General features: G+C 38.5%; 2 protein-coding genes across 2 annotated transcripts in view; both read right to left on the minus strand.

Annotated features, from left to right (window-relative positions):
- LOC121906132 (eukaryotic translation initiation factor 3 subunit H) overlaps positions 1–1222 on the minus strand; it is a 68158-nt gene extending 66936 nt beyond the window's left edge. Inside the window, exon 1 of the mRNA XM_042424815.1 lies at positions 1047–1222. Coding sequence (XP_042280749.1) covers positions 1047–1148 — 102 coding nt within the window. The 5' untranslated portion in view covers positions 1149–1222. The remainder of the gene's footprint in view (positions 1–1046) is intronic.
- A 1275-nt stretch (positions 1223–2497) lies between these two features.
- Positions 2498–11853, minus strand: LOC121906222 (double-strand-break repair protein rad21 homolog A-like). The gene is made up of 14 exons (XM_042424955.1): positions 11715–11853; positions 8526–8713; positions 7991–8120; positions 7576–7675; positions 7322–7428; positions 6899–7096; positions 6641–6766; positions 6283–6408; positions 5651–5874; positions 4986–5139; positions 4753–4898; positions 4323–4505; positions 3842–3925; positions 2498–3457 (listed from the first exon to the last, which is right to left on the minus strand). Exons 2-14 carry the CDS (start codon positions 8667–8669, stop codon positions 3266–3268), a joined length of 1914 nt encoding a protein of 637 aa, XP_042280889.1. The 5' UTR covers positions 8670–8713; positions 11715–11853; the 3' UTR covers positions 2498–3265.
- Between the last annotated feature and the right edge of the window lie 6353 nt (positions 11854–18206).

The raw sequence follows: 18206 nt of genomic DNA on the forward strand, positions 1-18206 counted from the left end.
AAACCATATCAAATTGAAAATATTATCTAAAGCAGATTAAAGCATGCCTGGATGGATCTTTAAAGTTAATCAAAGACTAAGTGTGGAACAAACCCTAGACCTTCTAATGGATGCAAGTGAAAAGACTACTCCCTATGCTAACCATTTAAGTTAAATTGTGCTCAGCAAGACGCATTCACCTGTAACATTTCTTTAAGGGGGAAACAAACCGTAGCCTATAAGTTGGCAGTGCAGCTTTAACGTTAGCCTATGTTGGGATGTTATATTTATCCTCAATTGGAAAGTGCCCCGTATACAACAAATTAAGCCGTTTGTCATTATGTACACACAATATGTTCAGTTTGTGGCTAGATATTGTATTGTATTGTATAAACTCTGGTCACGCGGCCAGTAGCCACTCGGTTTGACCAGCCTACCGTCCATTTAACTTGTGACCCATCATCAGCGTGAGCTACTGCAAACAAACTAAGCGTTTCCTCTCAAACAAGCTACAATTTGAAAAGACTAACTTCAGGAAAAATAAGTGAAGAAATGTGAGTGCTTCTTCTTGGCGACACCATTTAATTTACATAAGGTGAGATAAAAACGACCATACGAATATACTATATATTGTATTGAACATTCAATTTAAGAGAAGTTAAGGCTTTTAAGAGGACACATACGTGTTCTGTTCGTGTTTTCAACAGCTGCCGTCACTACGAGCAACCACGGACATCAGTTAAAACGGTCACTATTTAAACGGAAACACCGGTCCACTGTTAGCCTACTATTAGCCTGTTACCTAGTTGGGAGGTTGTAAACAGCAAATACAACATATATATTGACTTATTTATTATGTTGATCTATTTTGTCAGTAAAGTACTGGATTAAATACCGTAAAATACATTATAAACATCGGTTAAAGTATTAAAAGCATAAGAAACTGCTTAACATTATCAGTCCGCCGCCATGATGATGCTCACACTTTAGCATCCACATCAAGTAACTCTCAGCATCCTCACATTTCTCTCACATCCGCCACCGAAATTCATCTGAGTGTCACTTACCAGACCCTCAATCTGGATCTGTTTGACGGGAGAGTCCAAAGTGCCGCCTGTAGAAGTCATCACGGTGCTAGATACTGAACCAGAGTCTTTACGTGAAGCCATTTGTGAGCCGCCACACGCGGAAAAAGGGAGGAAGGTTTTCTGTGACGGACGTTTTCCGTTAAACACGGGTCCGTTTTCCTGTCCGTAAAGCAACAAGGGCTGAAAGTGAGCAGTTCCCCCTGTTTGTGTCACTCGTGAATTGTGATTAATTAGAAGCTGTTTGGTGGTTGTTGAGGGTAGTGGTGGAAGAAATATTCAGAAGCACCAACACAGCAATGTAAAAATACTCCACTATTAAAAGTAAAGGTCCTGCATGAAAAATACTACTTAACTAAAATTACTTAAGTATTATCAGCTCGGTGTAGTTTAAGTATTGCAGTAAAAGTAGTGGTTTGGTCCCTGACTGATATATTATTATATATGACGTCATTAGATAATTAATACTGAAACATCAGTGTGTCAGCAGCATGTTACTGTTGTAGCTGCTGGAGGTGAAGCTAGTTACAGTTAGCTAGTTGATGGTTCCCAACCTAGGGGTTGGGCCCCTCCAAAGGGTCACCAGAGAAATCTGGCTTCATCTTGTGTTATATTTTAAAAGTTTTACTATCCATTGTGTCACATCTTCATCTGAAAAGTAACTGAAGCTGTCACATAAATGTAGTGGAGGAGAAAGTACAATATGTCCTTCTGAAATGTAGTGAAGTGGAAGTATAAAGTACCAGAAAATGGAAATACTCAAGTACAAGTACCTCAAAATGTTACCTAAGTACAGTACTTTTTAGTAATTTCAGTGTGAAAGCAGCTTTTTGTCATTTATTTTATAGCAGATGTAACACTGTAATTTCCCTTAGGGATAAAAAAAAAAGTATTCTCCATCTATCTACTTCATTAAACCACTGAGTGAGGGCTTCATTTTCAGTGGAACATAGATACACTAACACTTATAGTAGATATAACATTTCACCATGAAGGACCCAATTATGATTTTCTTTTTTTTCTCTTTGTCGTACACAACTGGCTGTGCTGGAACTGGGGCCTGAAATCTGCCATCTATTCCCTCACGGAGTTTCTTTATAGTAATCAGTAGTGGACCTGGACTACCACTTCCACTTGAATAGTAGAATCCAAGACGTATTTGTATTTTTCCAAAAGTATTGGTGAATGTTTGCATTTCTACAGAATGGGAGGATGAAGGCCTTTTTTCTCCAGTACTGTGGAATCACACTCACAAATACCACCATAACCATTTGAGTTTTGGCACCATTATATTGGGGATATAATGTATAAAATGTAAATGATTGCCTTACACTACACATTGCCAAAAGTCAGAATATTGTTTCTTTAACATCTTCATAACCAGCTTAATAAAGACCAGTGTAAAATAACACTATAAATGAGTAAATATCCAGTTACCAAGTACTTAAAACACTTTATTTCAAATCTTTACAGATGTATCACAACTAGAACTTACCCGAAGACTAAAAAGGTGGGATACTGAACTTAACTGTAACAAGTACATTGCCTAGTTAGATAATGCAAAAAGGTGAACAAGCATAAACGTAAGGTACAAAAGAAAAATATTACATGAAACTTAACTGATAAACTGCCTGAATTATACATCTGAAACATGATATTTAATGCCAGGTGAGATTTACCAATTTTTTGACTGATTAACCTTTTTGTTTATCAAGTGCAACACAGAGGAGGTGGGAGAGGTTACACTTCTGAGCAATAAAACAGTACCTTTCCATAACATGTACAGAGTCAATACGGGATTCCATGTGAAAATACAGGGCAATCTGCAATATTTTGTGAGTGGGGCAATGGTACAAAATTTATGGAATGAGAAGACAATGGAAATTTAACTTACAAAACAAAAAAGGAAACAAAATGAAGCAAAGCTTACAAATTGGTGACTGAAAAATGTTGCTTTATAAATATAATTGTTTAACATTCTTCCTCTCTCCATTTGAACCAAATGAATACTGCATGATTCCATCTGTATTACAGTAAAATGCTTTTTTTTAAAAGTTTCCAACCCATTCCCCATTACTCCCACCCCTTCCCCAGAGAAAAAAAATGGGCTGACAGGAAAACACAAAATAAAAAGGCAAAAAGTCGAGTAATTAAAAAAGTTTGTCTGTTGCAAGCAGAGTGTTTGTCTGTTCTTCCAATGTCTAAATAAGGTGGAATCTTGGTCCAGCAGTGGCGATGATGTCGCTGTAGGGCTCAGTCTGGGTGACCTCGATGGCTTGCTGCTTCTTGAGGACCAGGAAACTGTAAAACTTGGCGGCTGCCTGCTTCCTGTTGTTGTTCCGGCACAAGTCAAGCAGGCTGACTGAGTCTGCTCCAGTCTTAGCCATGACGCGCTGTGGGAAGAAAAGCTCAAATTGTCAGTTTAAGTACTTTTTTGACCCAAGGTGAGCAATTAAATACATGTAAATGATACTAATTTCCCCTACCTTTTATCAAGAGGGAAATATATTATATTATATTACACACACACACACACACACACACACACACACACACATTAGGCCAGGTAGCTGGGTTCCCCTAGAAGATGCTTTTCCAGTTTAAACCTATACAGACCTATTTTGCACATGGCAGATGAATGAAAGGAATATAGCTTGTGAAATCTGCACAGAAAATTTTACTAACAAATACTATGAAAGAACTGTTTCCGTCTACTTGAAATCTGTTTTCAAAAAAAAAAAAAAAAAAATTTGAACATGGCAATAGTATTTTTGTACCTGCAGACCGTGCAGCATCTGCTGGGTTCTCTTGTTCCATCTCTTCTCCTCCTGGTCCTGGTCTCCAGCCTGGCCATCCTCTTCCTGAAAACATTCAGTCATGAGCATCAACTGACCAAGACTCACACAACAATACAATCACACCTCTCTACAGAAATTTCCTTCAGGGTATTCCCATACATTAATTTATTCATATAATTAATTTTTTTTAAATCATAATCTAATTTGGGGGAACACTGTCCTTTGAGTTACTAAATAGCTAACAAGAATTGCCATGTCATATCCTGCTGTTTGATTTTCTTTTGCTGCGTGTTTTCTCCTGTATCACTTTTGTGTTTAGACAAACTGATGGAAACAAGGCATCACTATTACATGACTGCTACTACATATAAAATGACAACATTAAAAGTTGGGAAGAAAACTTTTTACACAATGTAGTTGACTTTTCAGTGTCATAGAAAAAGCAGTTATTTGTCCCCACCTCTTCTTCATCACTCTCATCCTTCTTATCTTTGCTCTTTTCACCAAGCAGGTCAAGTTCAGGAACAAGCTGAGTGAGGTTGATGCTCTCCTCTGGGGGCAGATCCACCTGAGGCATGTCTAACCTCTGAGACAAGACTGAGCGGTCAGCCACCTGTTGTGGCTGCTGCTCTAAGGGAGCCATCTGAAAGAGAAAACATGATCATGAAGGCCATGTCAAGATTCAGTACATAATTTATAACTGTTTAGAATAAAGTCATTTAGTGTCCTGTTTTCACATCAGATGAGACCAACATGTTTATCTGCTAGAAATTAAACATTATATGTTATGGCTCTGCCACTGAAGCATAAATCAAATACCATTAAATGCCTTTCAATGTGCTTTGACAAAAGAAAAGCCGAGATAAAAAACTTGGGTGTCAAGTACTCACAGGAAGGGTGCTGTCTTTGTCAAGGGTCTTGCGTTTGACACCGCGGGGAGTGGAGGGAGGAGGCATGACTGTCTCATCCAGGGTCGTCCTACTGCCTTCCATTGCAGAGGCTGCCAGCATACTGGGCTCCTCCATGATAGTCTGGTCTGAGGGACAGATCAGGGAGATTGTTAATAGAATGTAAAAAGGAAATGCGAAGGCGTTCTCTTCTCACATCCTACTGCATGACTTACCAATAACATCTCTGTGCTGACTCATGACCTCCTCTCTAGGCACCTCTGGGTTCTCAAGCTCTTTGAGGAACTCATCCAGACTGTCTGCTTCACCACCCTTTCTCCTCTTCCTCAGCTCATCTGGCACCAGAGGCGTCAGGCAGCGTGTGAACATCTGGGAGAAATAAGCGTGAGAGTTAACAGTTAAATTTAGAGAGAAGTTTGAAAAAAAACTTTATGCCAAGCCTGTGATTCAATAAAAATGTTAAGGACTGATGCAAGACAAAAGGAAAAGAGGTCTGTTAAATTATGCATCGACACACTTTTCATTCAGTATTCTGGAGGGGTACATGTAGGTGTGAAAGGATAGGGAAAGAGACAGACAAAACCAGTCATTTCCTTCACCTCTTCTTCCTTCAATGTTCTCATTTTAAATCCTACAACCTGAAGTGAATGTCAATGAAAGATACAATATTATAAGTCTTCTCTCTCCCACTATCATTCACCAGTATCTGAGTCTGACCTTCTCTGAGAATCAGACCTCTAGAGGGGCTTGTTTATTACTATTCTCCAAGCTGTAAAATTGCATGTAAGTGATTTCAGACACACAGCCGACAGTTTTAGAGTGGATGTGTGCATGTTTTCCCACAAACACATGCACAAATATTCTATCAAGCATTTGTCACCTTGAGCAGCCTGGCATTCCAGAGAGGCTGAGCAGGAAGAGAGAAGAGTTTCTCCACTCCTCCAGTCTCCTTCCACATCATAAGCTTCTTCGTGGGAGGGGCAAGGTCCAGAGTGGTGACAATGTCTGAGTAATCGGAGAGCTGGGCCCTGATGGTCTTACTGTCCAACTCCTTCACACTGTCCACAATCAACTTCCTCTTACGCTTCGCCTTGGTCTCTTTCACTAGGGATGAGTTAAATAAAAACAATCAAAAAACAAACAAAAAAACACAACTAGATTATTGTCACCATCATTAAAAAAAGGTAAGGTTTCAGCTAATATGCTTTAGTCATAAAACAGTGTTAAGCTTAAGGGCTCTGTAGGCAAATTTTATATGAATGCTATGTTGGTCCAATTCTTATGGTAAAAAATTGCTTAATACAGCTCCATGAAATGAGCACACTTTCTTTTAAATGAACAAACTACACAAGACAAAGACAGAAGACTAAATCCCTAGCTGAGATACTGACCTACAAAAACAAGAAAAATAATTAAAAAAAAAAAATTAAATACAGAATTTTATTTGAAATGGGAAAAAAATGTTTTGAGTAAAGCCTTGCATCTCTACTGAAAGGTGAGGGAGAATCTTACCAGTGATGTCGATGGGCTCCAGGGCAAAGGCCTCCTCCTCGTTGTGAACCAGTGTGGTCTGTTCTGTCTGGTCAGCCATAGCTGGCAGTGGCTCTGCTGGGCCAGAGTCTGGGCTGTCTGGACCCGCTAGACACACAAATTGCAAAAATTGAGTTGTAGTGCTCCTTAAATAGACACAATGTGCACTCCACCCGTAATGGCACACGACTGAGCAGGTTTTCCAGGTCATCTCTGCAATGTGTACTCAATTAAACAAGTAGCTGAGACTGTTCTTCACATGAGTTTGGGTACAAGAAAAAAACTGAATTTACTGTTTCATCTCTTTTGTATTTAGGAAAAACAACTTAGCTTTACTTACGTGACTGGAGGTTGTCAAAGTCATCCTCGTCATCTCCATGATCTGGAGGCATCATGACACTCTCTGTGATGGCTGGAGGGTCGTCAAAAATACCACCTCCATCTTCAGAGCTCAACAGCTTATCAACTGAAAAATCACAAAGTCATTTAAAATCAACCATCATTCCTAATTATGTATCAAATATCTCACAGAACAGCTACTATAGTTGTCCCATATAGTCTACAATCAGATTCTATAAAGACATCTTAAACTGCTCACCCAGCATTCCCCCATCACTGTTGCCCATGGAGCCGTCCCCAAAGTCATCATACTCCATGTGGTTGGACTTATCAGGGAGATTAGCTGGACCAGGCTCAGCCTCTAGCAAAAGGTTGGAGGCTGTGGCACCATGCATGATATCCTCCTCAAACGTGCTGGCATCACGCATCATCTCTCGGTCATCCATACCGAAGTCAGCTGAAGAGTACAAAGAGTTATTATTAAACATGAAGAGGATGTCTTTTTTCCTTTTGTATAACAATTATGTTATTGTGTTAATCTGAATTTAACGTTATATCTAAAATGATTCTGCACTTTCACACAGTCATGTTGAAATTTACCTTGATATAGAAATGGTTTTATCAACTCATGCATATGTAGTGGGTGGTGTGAGTGTACACATCAGTACATTAGTTGTCGTACCAAAGTCATTGTCCTGCAAGAGGCTGAGGTTGCCAACATCTTCCCTCATGGTGATCTCTTCTACTCTGCTCTGGTTCAGGGTGAACTGCTGGGCCACATCGATATCACTGTGTGAAGAACACAAAAAAAGACAGCATAGTTGGGTACAATGGTATAAACTGAATCACACGCCATACCAGTGTAAGAAGAAAGAGTCTCACCCTACAGACCAACATGAAGAGACAAAATGAGATCAGTAGATGTAATGAACTTACTCCAGATCAGGAAGTGGCTGGTCAAAATCATGGAACTCCTCAGGTAAGGTGATGGCATTGTAGGCTGCCTCTCTGTTTTCCTCAGGCAAATCCACCACACCTGAATACAGATACAAGTAGCACTGTTATACCACTGAATTGTACTCCATGGTTCTATGCCTCAAACAACCATATCAAGTCAGTGCCACTGCAAAATTTAAGAAAATTGTTGCATCCCTACATCACATGTAACACAGCTGGCTAAAAATGGAAAAACCACCACAGCATTTACATATTCAGTTTTTCTATTCTGCTCTCAGCCTGCTCTCAACTGTTTCAGTACAGAAAAACGTACAAACTTCTTTCTTGAAATGAAAAAATTCTGAAAAAAACTTGACAATACGTGTTTTTATTAATGAAGGAAATATCTCCTTACCTGGCCTAAAAGCCATTTTGATCTTGATAAAGGCTTCATTACAGTCAGCAAGCAGGTACTTGGCCTTCCTGTGGTAGATTCTCACCACCCCAAGGAGCAGGTGGCCTGACGTACGCAATGCCATCTTCACCTAAGAGAAAAAAAAAAGAGAGAGAAATACCAAGAAACTTTAAGTTTAAGATATATTTTCATTGTAAAAACAAGACTGAACTGTTGTCAGTGCAAACTAACATTATACAGCAACAAAGTTCTTTGAATCAGAGCGAGACACAATAAAAATAAACCAGTTTTAAATAAACACAAATACTGTGTTAAACTGTGAAAGCTGCAAGCCAAAATTCTGTTGTGTTTCTGTTCATCAGCCCTGCTTCAGTTGTTGGTAGAAAACATTTTTAATATTCCTGTTTTTATTTATTGAGAGGTAACGATAACGGCGGGGGAGACAAGCCTGCAAAGAGAACACAGCATTATACAGCAACAACGTACTTTAGACCATCATAACCAGAATGCAGAAACTACAGTTTTGTGTTGTTACCTTGGGTGAGATGATGCTCTCCACACTGCTCTCTAAGTTGCATTCGAACACATGGGCCTTGGTCAGCTTCTTGTCCCAATGGGCCGCTAGCCAGATCTTGGCCAGCGGCCCACGTTTGCTGAGGACAAAGTGGGCGTAGAACATTGCCCTGGTTCCCCTGGCTCACACTCACACTGGGGTAGGTTCACCTGGGAAACATAATTAATCATAATTAATCAATTTACAGTTGAGATCAATCATTTACATGCAGTTTTAAGGGACATGTATACTATGGCAAAAAAAAAAAAAAAAAACATTCACAAATTTGGTTTCTTTAAAAAATACATTGTTTCATCAGAAAATATAAAATATACAAAACAAAACAAAATACAATGGGGTGAAAAATATACAAACAGTCCAGCAAGTATTTGTTTGCATGTTCTTTAGCCCTTTTCACAAACGAGCCTCTGACAGAATTGGTGGAGTTCAAACAAATTTCAGTTTTCTTACATGTATCCTCAGGGCGGACCTCATATTTTCAATAAGGCTGAGTTCAAAACTTTGGGATGGCCATTCCAAAATCTTAATTTTAGCTAAATTTAGACTAAGATTTAAATTTCTAGCTGATGGGTTGGTGTTGTCCTGGGGTAATCTTCATCATTTTGACCACTTTCCACAATCTACTGGGATCAAAGTAGCCCCAGAGCACATTACTTCCACCACCATGCTTGACAGAAAGTACAGTGTTCTTACAGTTTTTTGCCCCACTTGATCAGCAACTAACTTGACTCACACTTTGGAGAAGGGACTTCTTTCTTGCATGGCAATCTCTCAGCCCATGTCAAAGTGAAACTTGCTTGACTGAAGATGGTGACACCTGTGTTCCAGTAACCTATAAAATCTTGGCCAACCTGTCTTTTGTTGGTTTTTTTGGTGGGGGTGACTCTTAGATTACATCTGATCACCTGGACCAATTCTCTCTCAGCAGAGAGTGACAGTTTGGGTTTTATTACAGACCTTGGCAAAGAAACCACTGTTGCTGGTACTCTGTACTTAAAGCAATTGATTGCACTGATGATCTTGGGATTTCAAGTTGCTTTGAGATGGCCCCAAGACACTCCTGACTTGTGTTAATCTATTATTCGATTTCTCAGTTCAGTACTGATCTCCTTGGACTTAACCATAATGTTTGTAACTCAATCTAATGTATGCAGTCAAGCAAGCCATATTTATAAAAGGCAACAGGGAAGTTACCAACTGTAATCAATCACAATCACTGACAAGAAGCAAAGTCAAATAACATTTTAGAACTTTCTGTGCCACCAGTTAGGGCTGAACAACTAATCTGAATTTTATCAAAATCATAATATGGCCTACTACAATTTTCAAATCACAGGAGGCACAATATTTGTTAAAGGCGAAGTGTGTGTCAAAATACTGTTTTAAATTAAATATTGTTATGCTGCAGAGATGTCCTCGCCTACACATAATATGCTATAGACTTAAGAAAACATCCTCATTTGGTACAGATCCCTGCAAAAATCACATTATGATCATTTTAATGTTTTTCAATCAATAATGATGTAAAAGTTACCATTCCCTCTAATATCACAAATCATATCAATCAACATAAAAAATAATCGTTTTTTTTTTCAAAATCGATCAGCCCTACCACCAGTATTTATAATATACAGTATGTACATTTGACACACCATAATTCATCATATTTTCAGAAGAGACAACAAATAAAGAAACCAAATTTGTTTTTTTTATGATCCAGAATTAAAGACAAACACAAGCAGAACAGTATCATCTCTTTACCATGGTAGCCTTCCTACACAGATTATCTAGTTTTAAATGCATTTTCATAAAAGCAGCAAGTAACGTCGTGTTTGAAAAACAATCTTGATCTTCAGCAATACCATCTTTCATATCTCTGACTATCAAGAATTGGTTTTAACTTGATTGCTGCAAAAATCAATGCTTTGTATTGATAACAATATAATATTTTCTACTTAAGATGTGTAAGAGACAACAACAATCTTGGCCGAATATCCTGTTAAAAATGCCATTGTTCAGTTAACTGTTACAGTAATCCTGTGGTGAACCTCGCTGGTCCAACATGGCCTGTAATAACCAGGCTATGACATGTTATTGTTGTTATTGTTAAGATAGTTTTTTTTTAAATCCATATATTCTTGGCTGATGAACGAAGCCCAAATAATAAGGTCGCACATGCCTGAACATATCCAAAAGGGCTACACATTGTTGTTAGAGATCTTTTTGGTCTTTTTAGCAAGTTCGCCAAAAACGAAAGATGAGGAACGTTAATCCCCAATTATGCGGATTGTTTTTTATAGCTGATAAATTCGTTTTTTAGTGACATTAGCCTGCAAATTATTCGACAAAATTAACTCTCTTAAAAACTTTTTTTTGTTAATACGCTGGCGTTAGCTAACGTAAAGGCTCCCTTGAAGCACTTCCTTTGCCTTTTATTACGTTAAATTTAATTAACTTCAACCGTTGCTCATCGTTAGTAAGACACGGGCACTAAACACGACATTAGTAAAAGTAACATTTTATCAAAACAAGCGCCGACTTCATTCAAGTTCCGCCTATTTCCCAGTCAGCAGGGCAAACACTGGAAATGCACATGTCTGCTTAACGTAACGTTTTAACGTGTTTCTTGCTTCAATCAATTAAAAACGTTGAAATTTCACAGATATATACAAGTAAGTTAAAGTGAAATTACATAGTTACCTGCGTCTAATACAGAGTAATATTAAAAGCGCCAACGGGTTGGTAAACGCCAGTAAATAGTCGGCGCCATCAAGTGGGATGAACTAAATTAGCCGCCAGCTAGCGTTAACTACAAAAGGAGCAATGAAATCGTGTGAAGCACAAACGTCTACTACGTTACCGAATTAACTTCACGCTACTTCAAAGTAAAATTATACATTCTTGAAAACGGTGGACAGAAATACAGTTCGCCCATGAAAAAGAAAGTAACTAAAGCATACAAAAACAAGGCGCCCGTCAAACCTGCTCATACTTTTTTCCCTCTAGCAGCACAACTGTGTTGTTAGCTGGCGGCTAACGGCTGCTTGTACTGTGAAGGCCGCGGCAAATAAACACTAACGTGCATGCTCACTTCATCCTGTAAAATACACCAAACAACGCGCACATAATTCCACTGCAAACCTCACTTACCGGTAGTTTCCCCTTTTTAGACTGAAATTCCAATAATTATGTTATTTCTCCCAGCGAGCTCTCCCCTGCTGTACTCATTAAGACAGCCAAGATGGCGCCAGTCGCCTTCCTCCCGCTCACCGCTGTCCTTTTAAAATCGGCAGGATGTTTACAGTCAAAAATGGCGGAGGAGGAGTCTGCTGACACTGACAGACAGCCCGCTGTGAGCTGCGAGAGGCGACTGGGGGCGCTGTGGCACAGTGCTCACCACAGACACGAAGGCGCCCCACTCATAAATCAGTAGATTTGGTTTTACTGCATTATTATGAATTTAATAATATTATTATTTAGTATGTGTTGTCTATATTATTTTTTTATATGTTGTATATGTATGTTCATATAGCCTAACATATATTTATAATGTGTGTTTATATTATGTGTCTTACAACCTCTGTTTACACTTTCTTAAAATTAAAATTTGCTTTGTTTAGGCTACATTTTAATTTAAGTTATTATTAAGCATGCCTCTATGTGTGTGTGTGTGTGTGTGTGTGTGCCAGGCATTCCTCATGTTGTGGGGACATAAATCTTTTTACATGTTGTGGGGACTCGCCTCCCTAATGGGGACAAAAAGCAAGTCCCCTCAACGTAAATCATTAATTTTGGGGTGAAGTTGTTTTAAAGTAAAGGTCAGTTTAGGGTTATGTTAAGGTTAGGGTAAGGGTTAGGGTTAGGCATGTGGTGGTTAGGATAAGTCTCCAGGAAATACATGTATATGTGTGAGAAAGAATGAGGTTAGCTGATATCCAATGCAGTGAAGCCATAAAAGTGTATGTTTTTTATGGGGTATGTTTGTCTGACTATTCTACTCTCATCCCCAATTGTCCCATCTGGTTTCTAATCTTTTGAAAACAACAGAATCCATGTGACATTAGTTGTGATCCACGCCTATTGTGAATCATGTCCCATACATCACCAGGGTAGCCTAAAACCAACTGGGGTCTCCCAATAGGCCTTTTTTACAGCAGGCGTTTTGACACGTCATAGCAGGAAATGCACTGGTGTAATTAATAACACTGATTATTAAGCCCAATTAATACCATTGTGTCCCAGTTCTGGGTATCTCATATTGCGCATGCTGTCTTGATTGGCACAGTTTATAGAGGAACACTCCAATGGGACGGAGCCATCTTTAACATTATTGGATACACCTGTGCTTTCTGGCTGTGATAAGTCAAAATGTCTGCTGTGAGAAAAGGCCAACAACAGCCTACCAAACAAATTCAACCCTTTAAGAAAAAAACAACTCAATATAACCAGGAAGTGAACATCCATGCAGGCAACAAAACCAATTCCCAAACAGTATATTAGATACAGAGATGAGGAGAAACATGCCTGGCAGAAAGACTTTCTCATCTACAATCAAATTGCAAAATTGGTATGCAGTAAAGCGGATTTGTCTCATAGGCTACAGCATCTGTTGCACTGGAACTGCTGCCAGTTGAGCATGTTTATGATTTACCAGCAGCAGGGCTTTGTGTCACTGTTTTGGGGGAGGGGGGGCTGTTAGATAACCGAGGTAGCACTCACATATCATTAAAGTAATGATAAGTTTTGTTTTTATGATGAGAATGGTTTGAGAATTGATTCATCAACATTTATTACATCATATTCAATGAACATCAATGCATAACTGGATATTTGTGGCGTTGATGCAGATGGAAAACAAGGTAAAGTCACATGATAATAACACTTGCAGTAAGCATTCATTCCATTTAAGAGAAGTAATTCCCTAAATGTGATCCAAATCAGTCAGATCATATTTCTCACACGTATTTCATAATTGCACAGCCTCATTGCAAGACTAATAAATTATTGATCTAGGTCAAATTACTGAATGAAATTTCACAATTGAAAGCTAACAGATGTAAGAGAGACATTAATGAATTTAAAATGGTGTTAAAACTAGAAGGAGACTTTCAACGTGTTGCATCATTAATACATGGGAAAATCAAATCAAGCTTTTTTTTTGCATAGATACCTAATGCAACACACATAGAAACGAGTGTACGACACATTTAGACACAACGCTGCACAGCCGTGTCAGGGTGGTGACACAGTTTTGTGTTAAACAAGATCATTTCATCCAGATAGCTGTTTTCTGTCTGCTGTTATCATGCAGCAGATGGTATAGCAACACAATACTGACGCTTTAATGCTTGACATGAGTTACTTTGTTGACGTACAAGGTGTGAGTCACGAATCCTGACCATGCATACCAAAACAGAGGTGTATCATTATCTACCAGCTGTATGAAAGAAAATGTCTACTGAGGCATGCTTATATGCACACACAAACACACTCAGAGGAGATGTGTTTATCTAGGCAAATACTGATTGAAGAATTAGATTCCTTTAATCCTGTGAAATGAATTGTTTCTGGCTAATAGTGCCATAATGTGCCTAATCTTAATGCTTTCAATTATGCCGCCACGGGGAGCCCCTTCTGCTCTTCTGTAACGTAAGTGTCCCCGAGGCACTGTATGACATTCAGCGGGTCTGTCACTGAAAATGCAGTCTTTAAATTCTGTTAGTTACTCAGACCTTTGATGCTTAGTGCTCAATAAATATATAATTTATTGATATGTCAGGTATAATCAGAGATGGATTTCTTTTTTTTTCATTATTAATCATCATGGTTTGAAAATTTATTTATCTAATGACCTTTAATCCCATGGCAGTCATCATGATACAGTAACACTGGAAATAAGGATTTAAGGTTGTATGATAGAAGATGATGTTTTTCCTCCTAACTGTATGCATGAAGCAATGCTCCAAACACCATTCCAAAGTACACAGGGGGGAACATGTGGTGACAGCATCATCCATCATAGGGTGTGTTTTCAGTTAACATGGTCCAAATAAAGTTAACTCAAACAGACAGATGCTAATATGTTGACATAATGTCCCACATACCAAGGGAACAGTGTGAGTTAGGAGACCAAATGCAGTTGAAAAAAATTCTCTTTCATATGTCTGAGTGTATTTTCAAACATTTCAGTTTGCATACAGCAGTAATGTGTAATGTAAAAATTAAAAAAAAGAAGACGCAAAGAACATTGTCAAACTTGGCCCCAAGTCACAGCACTTAATCCAACAGTAGGGAAGATCCCTGACTGCACGCATGCTGAAATCCATCTCCACTGCAGATACACATCTTATCAATTATTAGCATACCCTTAAATCACACAAGCAGACTTTTGGCATTGGATAGGCCCCCCTCTGCTGCAGCAATGTCTCAAAACACTGAGTAAAATCACTTTTGCTCTGTGCAGTCACACCCCTTGTGTTAATCGAAAATCATTTATCTCCACTCACTCCACGCAATATAGCATCTGTACATCTGGCTCTACAAACCATACAGAGAGGAGATGGAGGATGTGGTCTTCTTATGACTGGCCAAATGGTTTTCCTTTTGGCATGACACTAGTACTAGTCCAGCTTTTACATACTGCATATCTTTTTGCTTTCATCAGTCTGTGTGTGTGTGTGTGTATTTTGGGGGTAGCAATCTCTCTCTCTCTCTCCCATAGCTGTTGCTCCAGCTGAGTTGGCAGTGCTCTTGCACCATGGGATCATCCTGGATAGATGCTGTTATTTATGCAGCATGTCTAAACCAATCATCCTGACACAGATTTATGTAAACACAGCAGTTTCTTGGCATAGGATGAGGTTCACACATGCACAAGGAGGAAGCTAAAGGTATTATTTAGTTTGGCTCTCCCTCAGTGGGTGCAGGGCATAAACCTAATACGCAAAATATGTTTGGGAAGCCTGAGAAATGGATTGCCAGCAGGTGAGAGAGAAAAACAAGGTGAAATGGGGAGAAAGGGATATTGCTGTACATGCATACAGGCAGGCATGTCTTTCACAACACACTGAAGACTTTAAGTATGAGATTGTAATATTGGAGAAGTCTAATTCAAATCTAGTTTGGAAGACCACAAGACATTCAATACCAAAACATTGTAAAAGATCAAAAACACACAGACACAGTCAATTTATATCAAACATTTTATTTGTTGATTTTTTTTTTGTTTTGTTTTTATAAAATTCTTTTACAAAATTGCGATTTTTTTCCTCTATCTTTCCATTTAATCTCTATAAAATTAGGGTTTGAAGTTACAGAAGAGAGTGAAGGAAGCAGGCAGAGATTCAGTCGAGAAACAATCCTTTCTGATAAGTACTCTGTGTGTGTGTGTATATGTGAGAATTATGTATTACATGTATTACTATATCTATGATAACCAGGAAGTGGGGCCTAGCAAGTATAGTAATACAAGGCAGTAGGCATGTGAGTGAGAGTCAAACGAGACCTTGAAAAGATTTTCTACAACAGAAAAAGAAGGAATGTCAGTAACAGATGTGTGTCGATAAGTCTTAGTAGCTTTCCAGTGTTAAACAAAATCATTTAGGGAGCCGGTGGGAGTTACTGGATATTGATTAAGAAAACAAAAAATAACCTACTATGAAATGAAAACAGGGACCTGTTTCTTGGACAAGGCAGATGGAAAAAAAAGTGTATTTCTTCTGAAGGCACATCAATATATAATCCCCTTGCCCTCTGAAACAACAACACAAGGGAAGAGAAAAGAAAAAGATAGAGAAAATGTCATCTTAAATATTGCACCTAGTTCATTTCTGAAATGTGATTCTGTTTACCACCATATTCACTTGTCTTGATAGCGCTGTGTTTAGTAATACTAGGATTGTTTATTTGCTGTCAGCTGATAGCACATTCTCAGAGGTGAAAAATACCATGCAGCAACTTCCTCACACATACACCCTTTCCCTTCCCTCCCCCCCGTATTTCTCACATATTTTCTTACTTTCTTATATGGACAGGAAATACTTAAACAAACCAAATAAATATGGGAATGCATGGCATTCCTCATATCAGAGATGAAAAGAATATAAAAACAAAACCAGAAACGATCTATTGGCACATATTGGGGTAAAGTGTACAGGATTGCGAGGCTTACCGAAGTGATAACTTGTTTTATCTTCCACCAATATAAAGCTGGAGCTACCAACGGAGGTGTCATGGCAGGTGTGGTCAGACTCCTCGCTGGCTTTACAGGGATACTTCATGGACAATTACATCAACTTTAACTTAATGATGCACAGTGATTTTAAAACATGGGTGCTGATTCTAGATGAATCAAATTACATGAAGATTTTCAGACAACCTGATATGACATATCAATACAGAAATATGTCAATTATTCCATTCACCCAGCTGCCAAAAAAACCCAATTTCATGTTCTCCTGAAACTTGGCGGTCAACGTATAGATTTGCAGCAAATGAGATACGCGTGTCAGATTTAGAGGAGAAACATACAGACACTGATCAAGATGTCATTCATGAGACATACTGAATTATGGAACATATGTCTAAACATCCTGGATTTACATTTTGCCTCTTGAATGTGGCCCAAGTATAATAACACATTGCCAATCTGACTCTCTCAGAGATGAATGGCTGCTTAAATCTGTGATTTGCAGAGATGCAAATGAGCATTCTGCAAATACACAGGAAACTGAAAAGCTTATAATTACATGTATTGGTGTTGAATTAATACCACAAAATGAGAATAATTTCTTCATGGAGCATTAAAAGGTATAAATTTCTGCCCTATGCCTTCCAGTCATATTTGTTCATAGCCAAGTGGGAAAAATATGGCAAAATATGCTCCTAGATGTCAAGTCCTTGTCAGCCTGTGATACTGCCAAACTCATCAGTGGACAAAATGAAATTGGGTTTATGGCATAAAGACAATAACTGTATATACTGTAAATATCCCTCGCTAACCAAGCCCAAAAAGATCAATTTCATAGCTTTCACAGTGGTTTGTGTTTCAAACAGACCAATGGTTGGCTCAATTGGCAAACTCAGCCTCCCATAACCACCCAAGGCAACTCATATGATCCTCAATTGTTCTTCAGGCCAGCACATATTCAAGTACCAATTGTAGCTTGTCACATAACCCTTAACAAATATAGAGACACAAAAACGGAGAATGAAAAGTGGGAGAATCAGTGTCTCCATCCACAGAATTTGCAATGGATTACAAATTTAGTGGAATCTAATGAGGTGTGTCAGTTGGATTGTAGACAGTTATATATATTTTTTTTAACCAGGAAATAAGTTGTACAGAATGGCACAGGATAACGATTTTGTTTGTTCATTTGAATCAAAATACATTTTCATTATACTTCAGTGAGGAAAACATGTGGATGCTGACCTGAAGAAAAAGTTACTACGAGATCCATAATTCCATCAATTATAAAGAAAATCACAAATCATGAAAAAACAAAACAGAAAGCAGCAAGATCAAGGTGCTTGTTCTGCACCATGTCTTTGTTTTTTCCCCCCCCAAGACTCCCAGATCCCAACGCCATTGGATAAACTTGAGGCACTGTGAATGTCAGATCAACTATCATAACTCAGCTC

This window comes from Thunnus maccoyii, chromosome 10 (assembly GCF_910596095.1).
Source record: "Thunnus maccoyii chromosome 10, fThuMac1.1, whole genome shotgun sequence".
Classification (NCBI taxonomy): Eukaryota; Metazoa; Chordata; class Actinopteri; order Scombriformes; family Scombridae; genus Thunnus; species Thunnus maccoyii.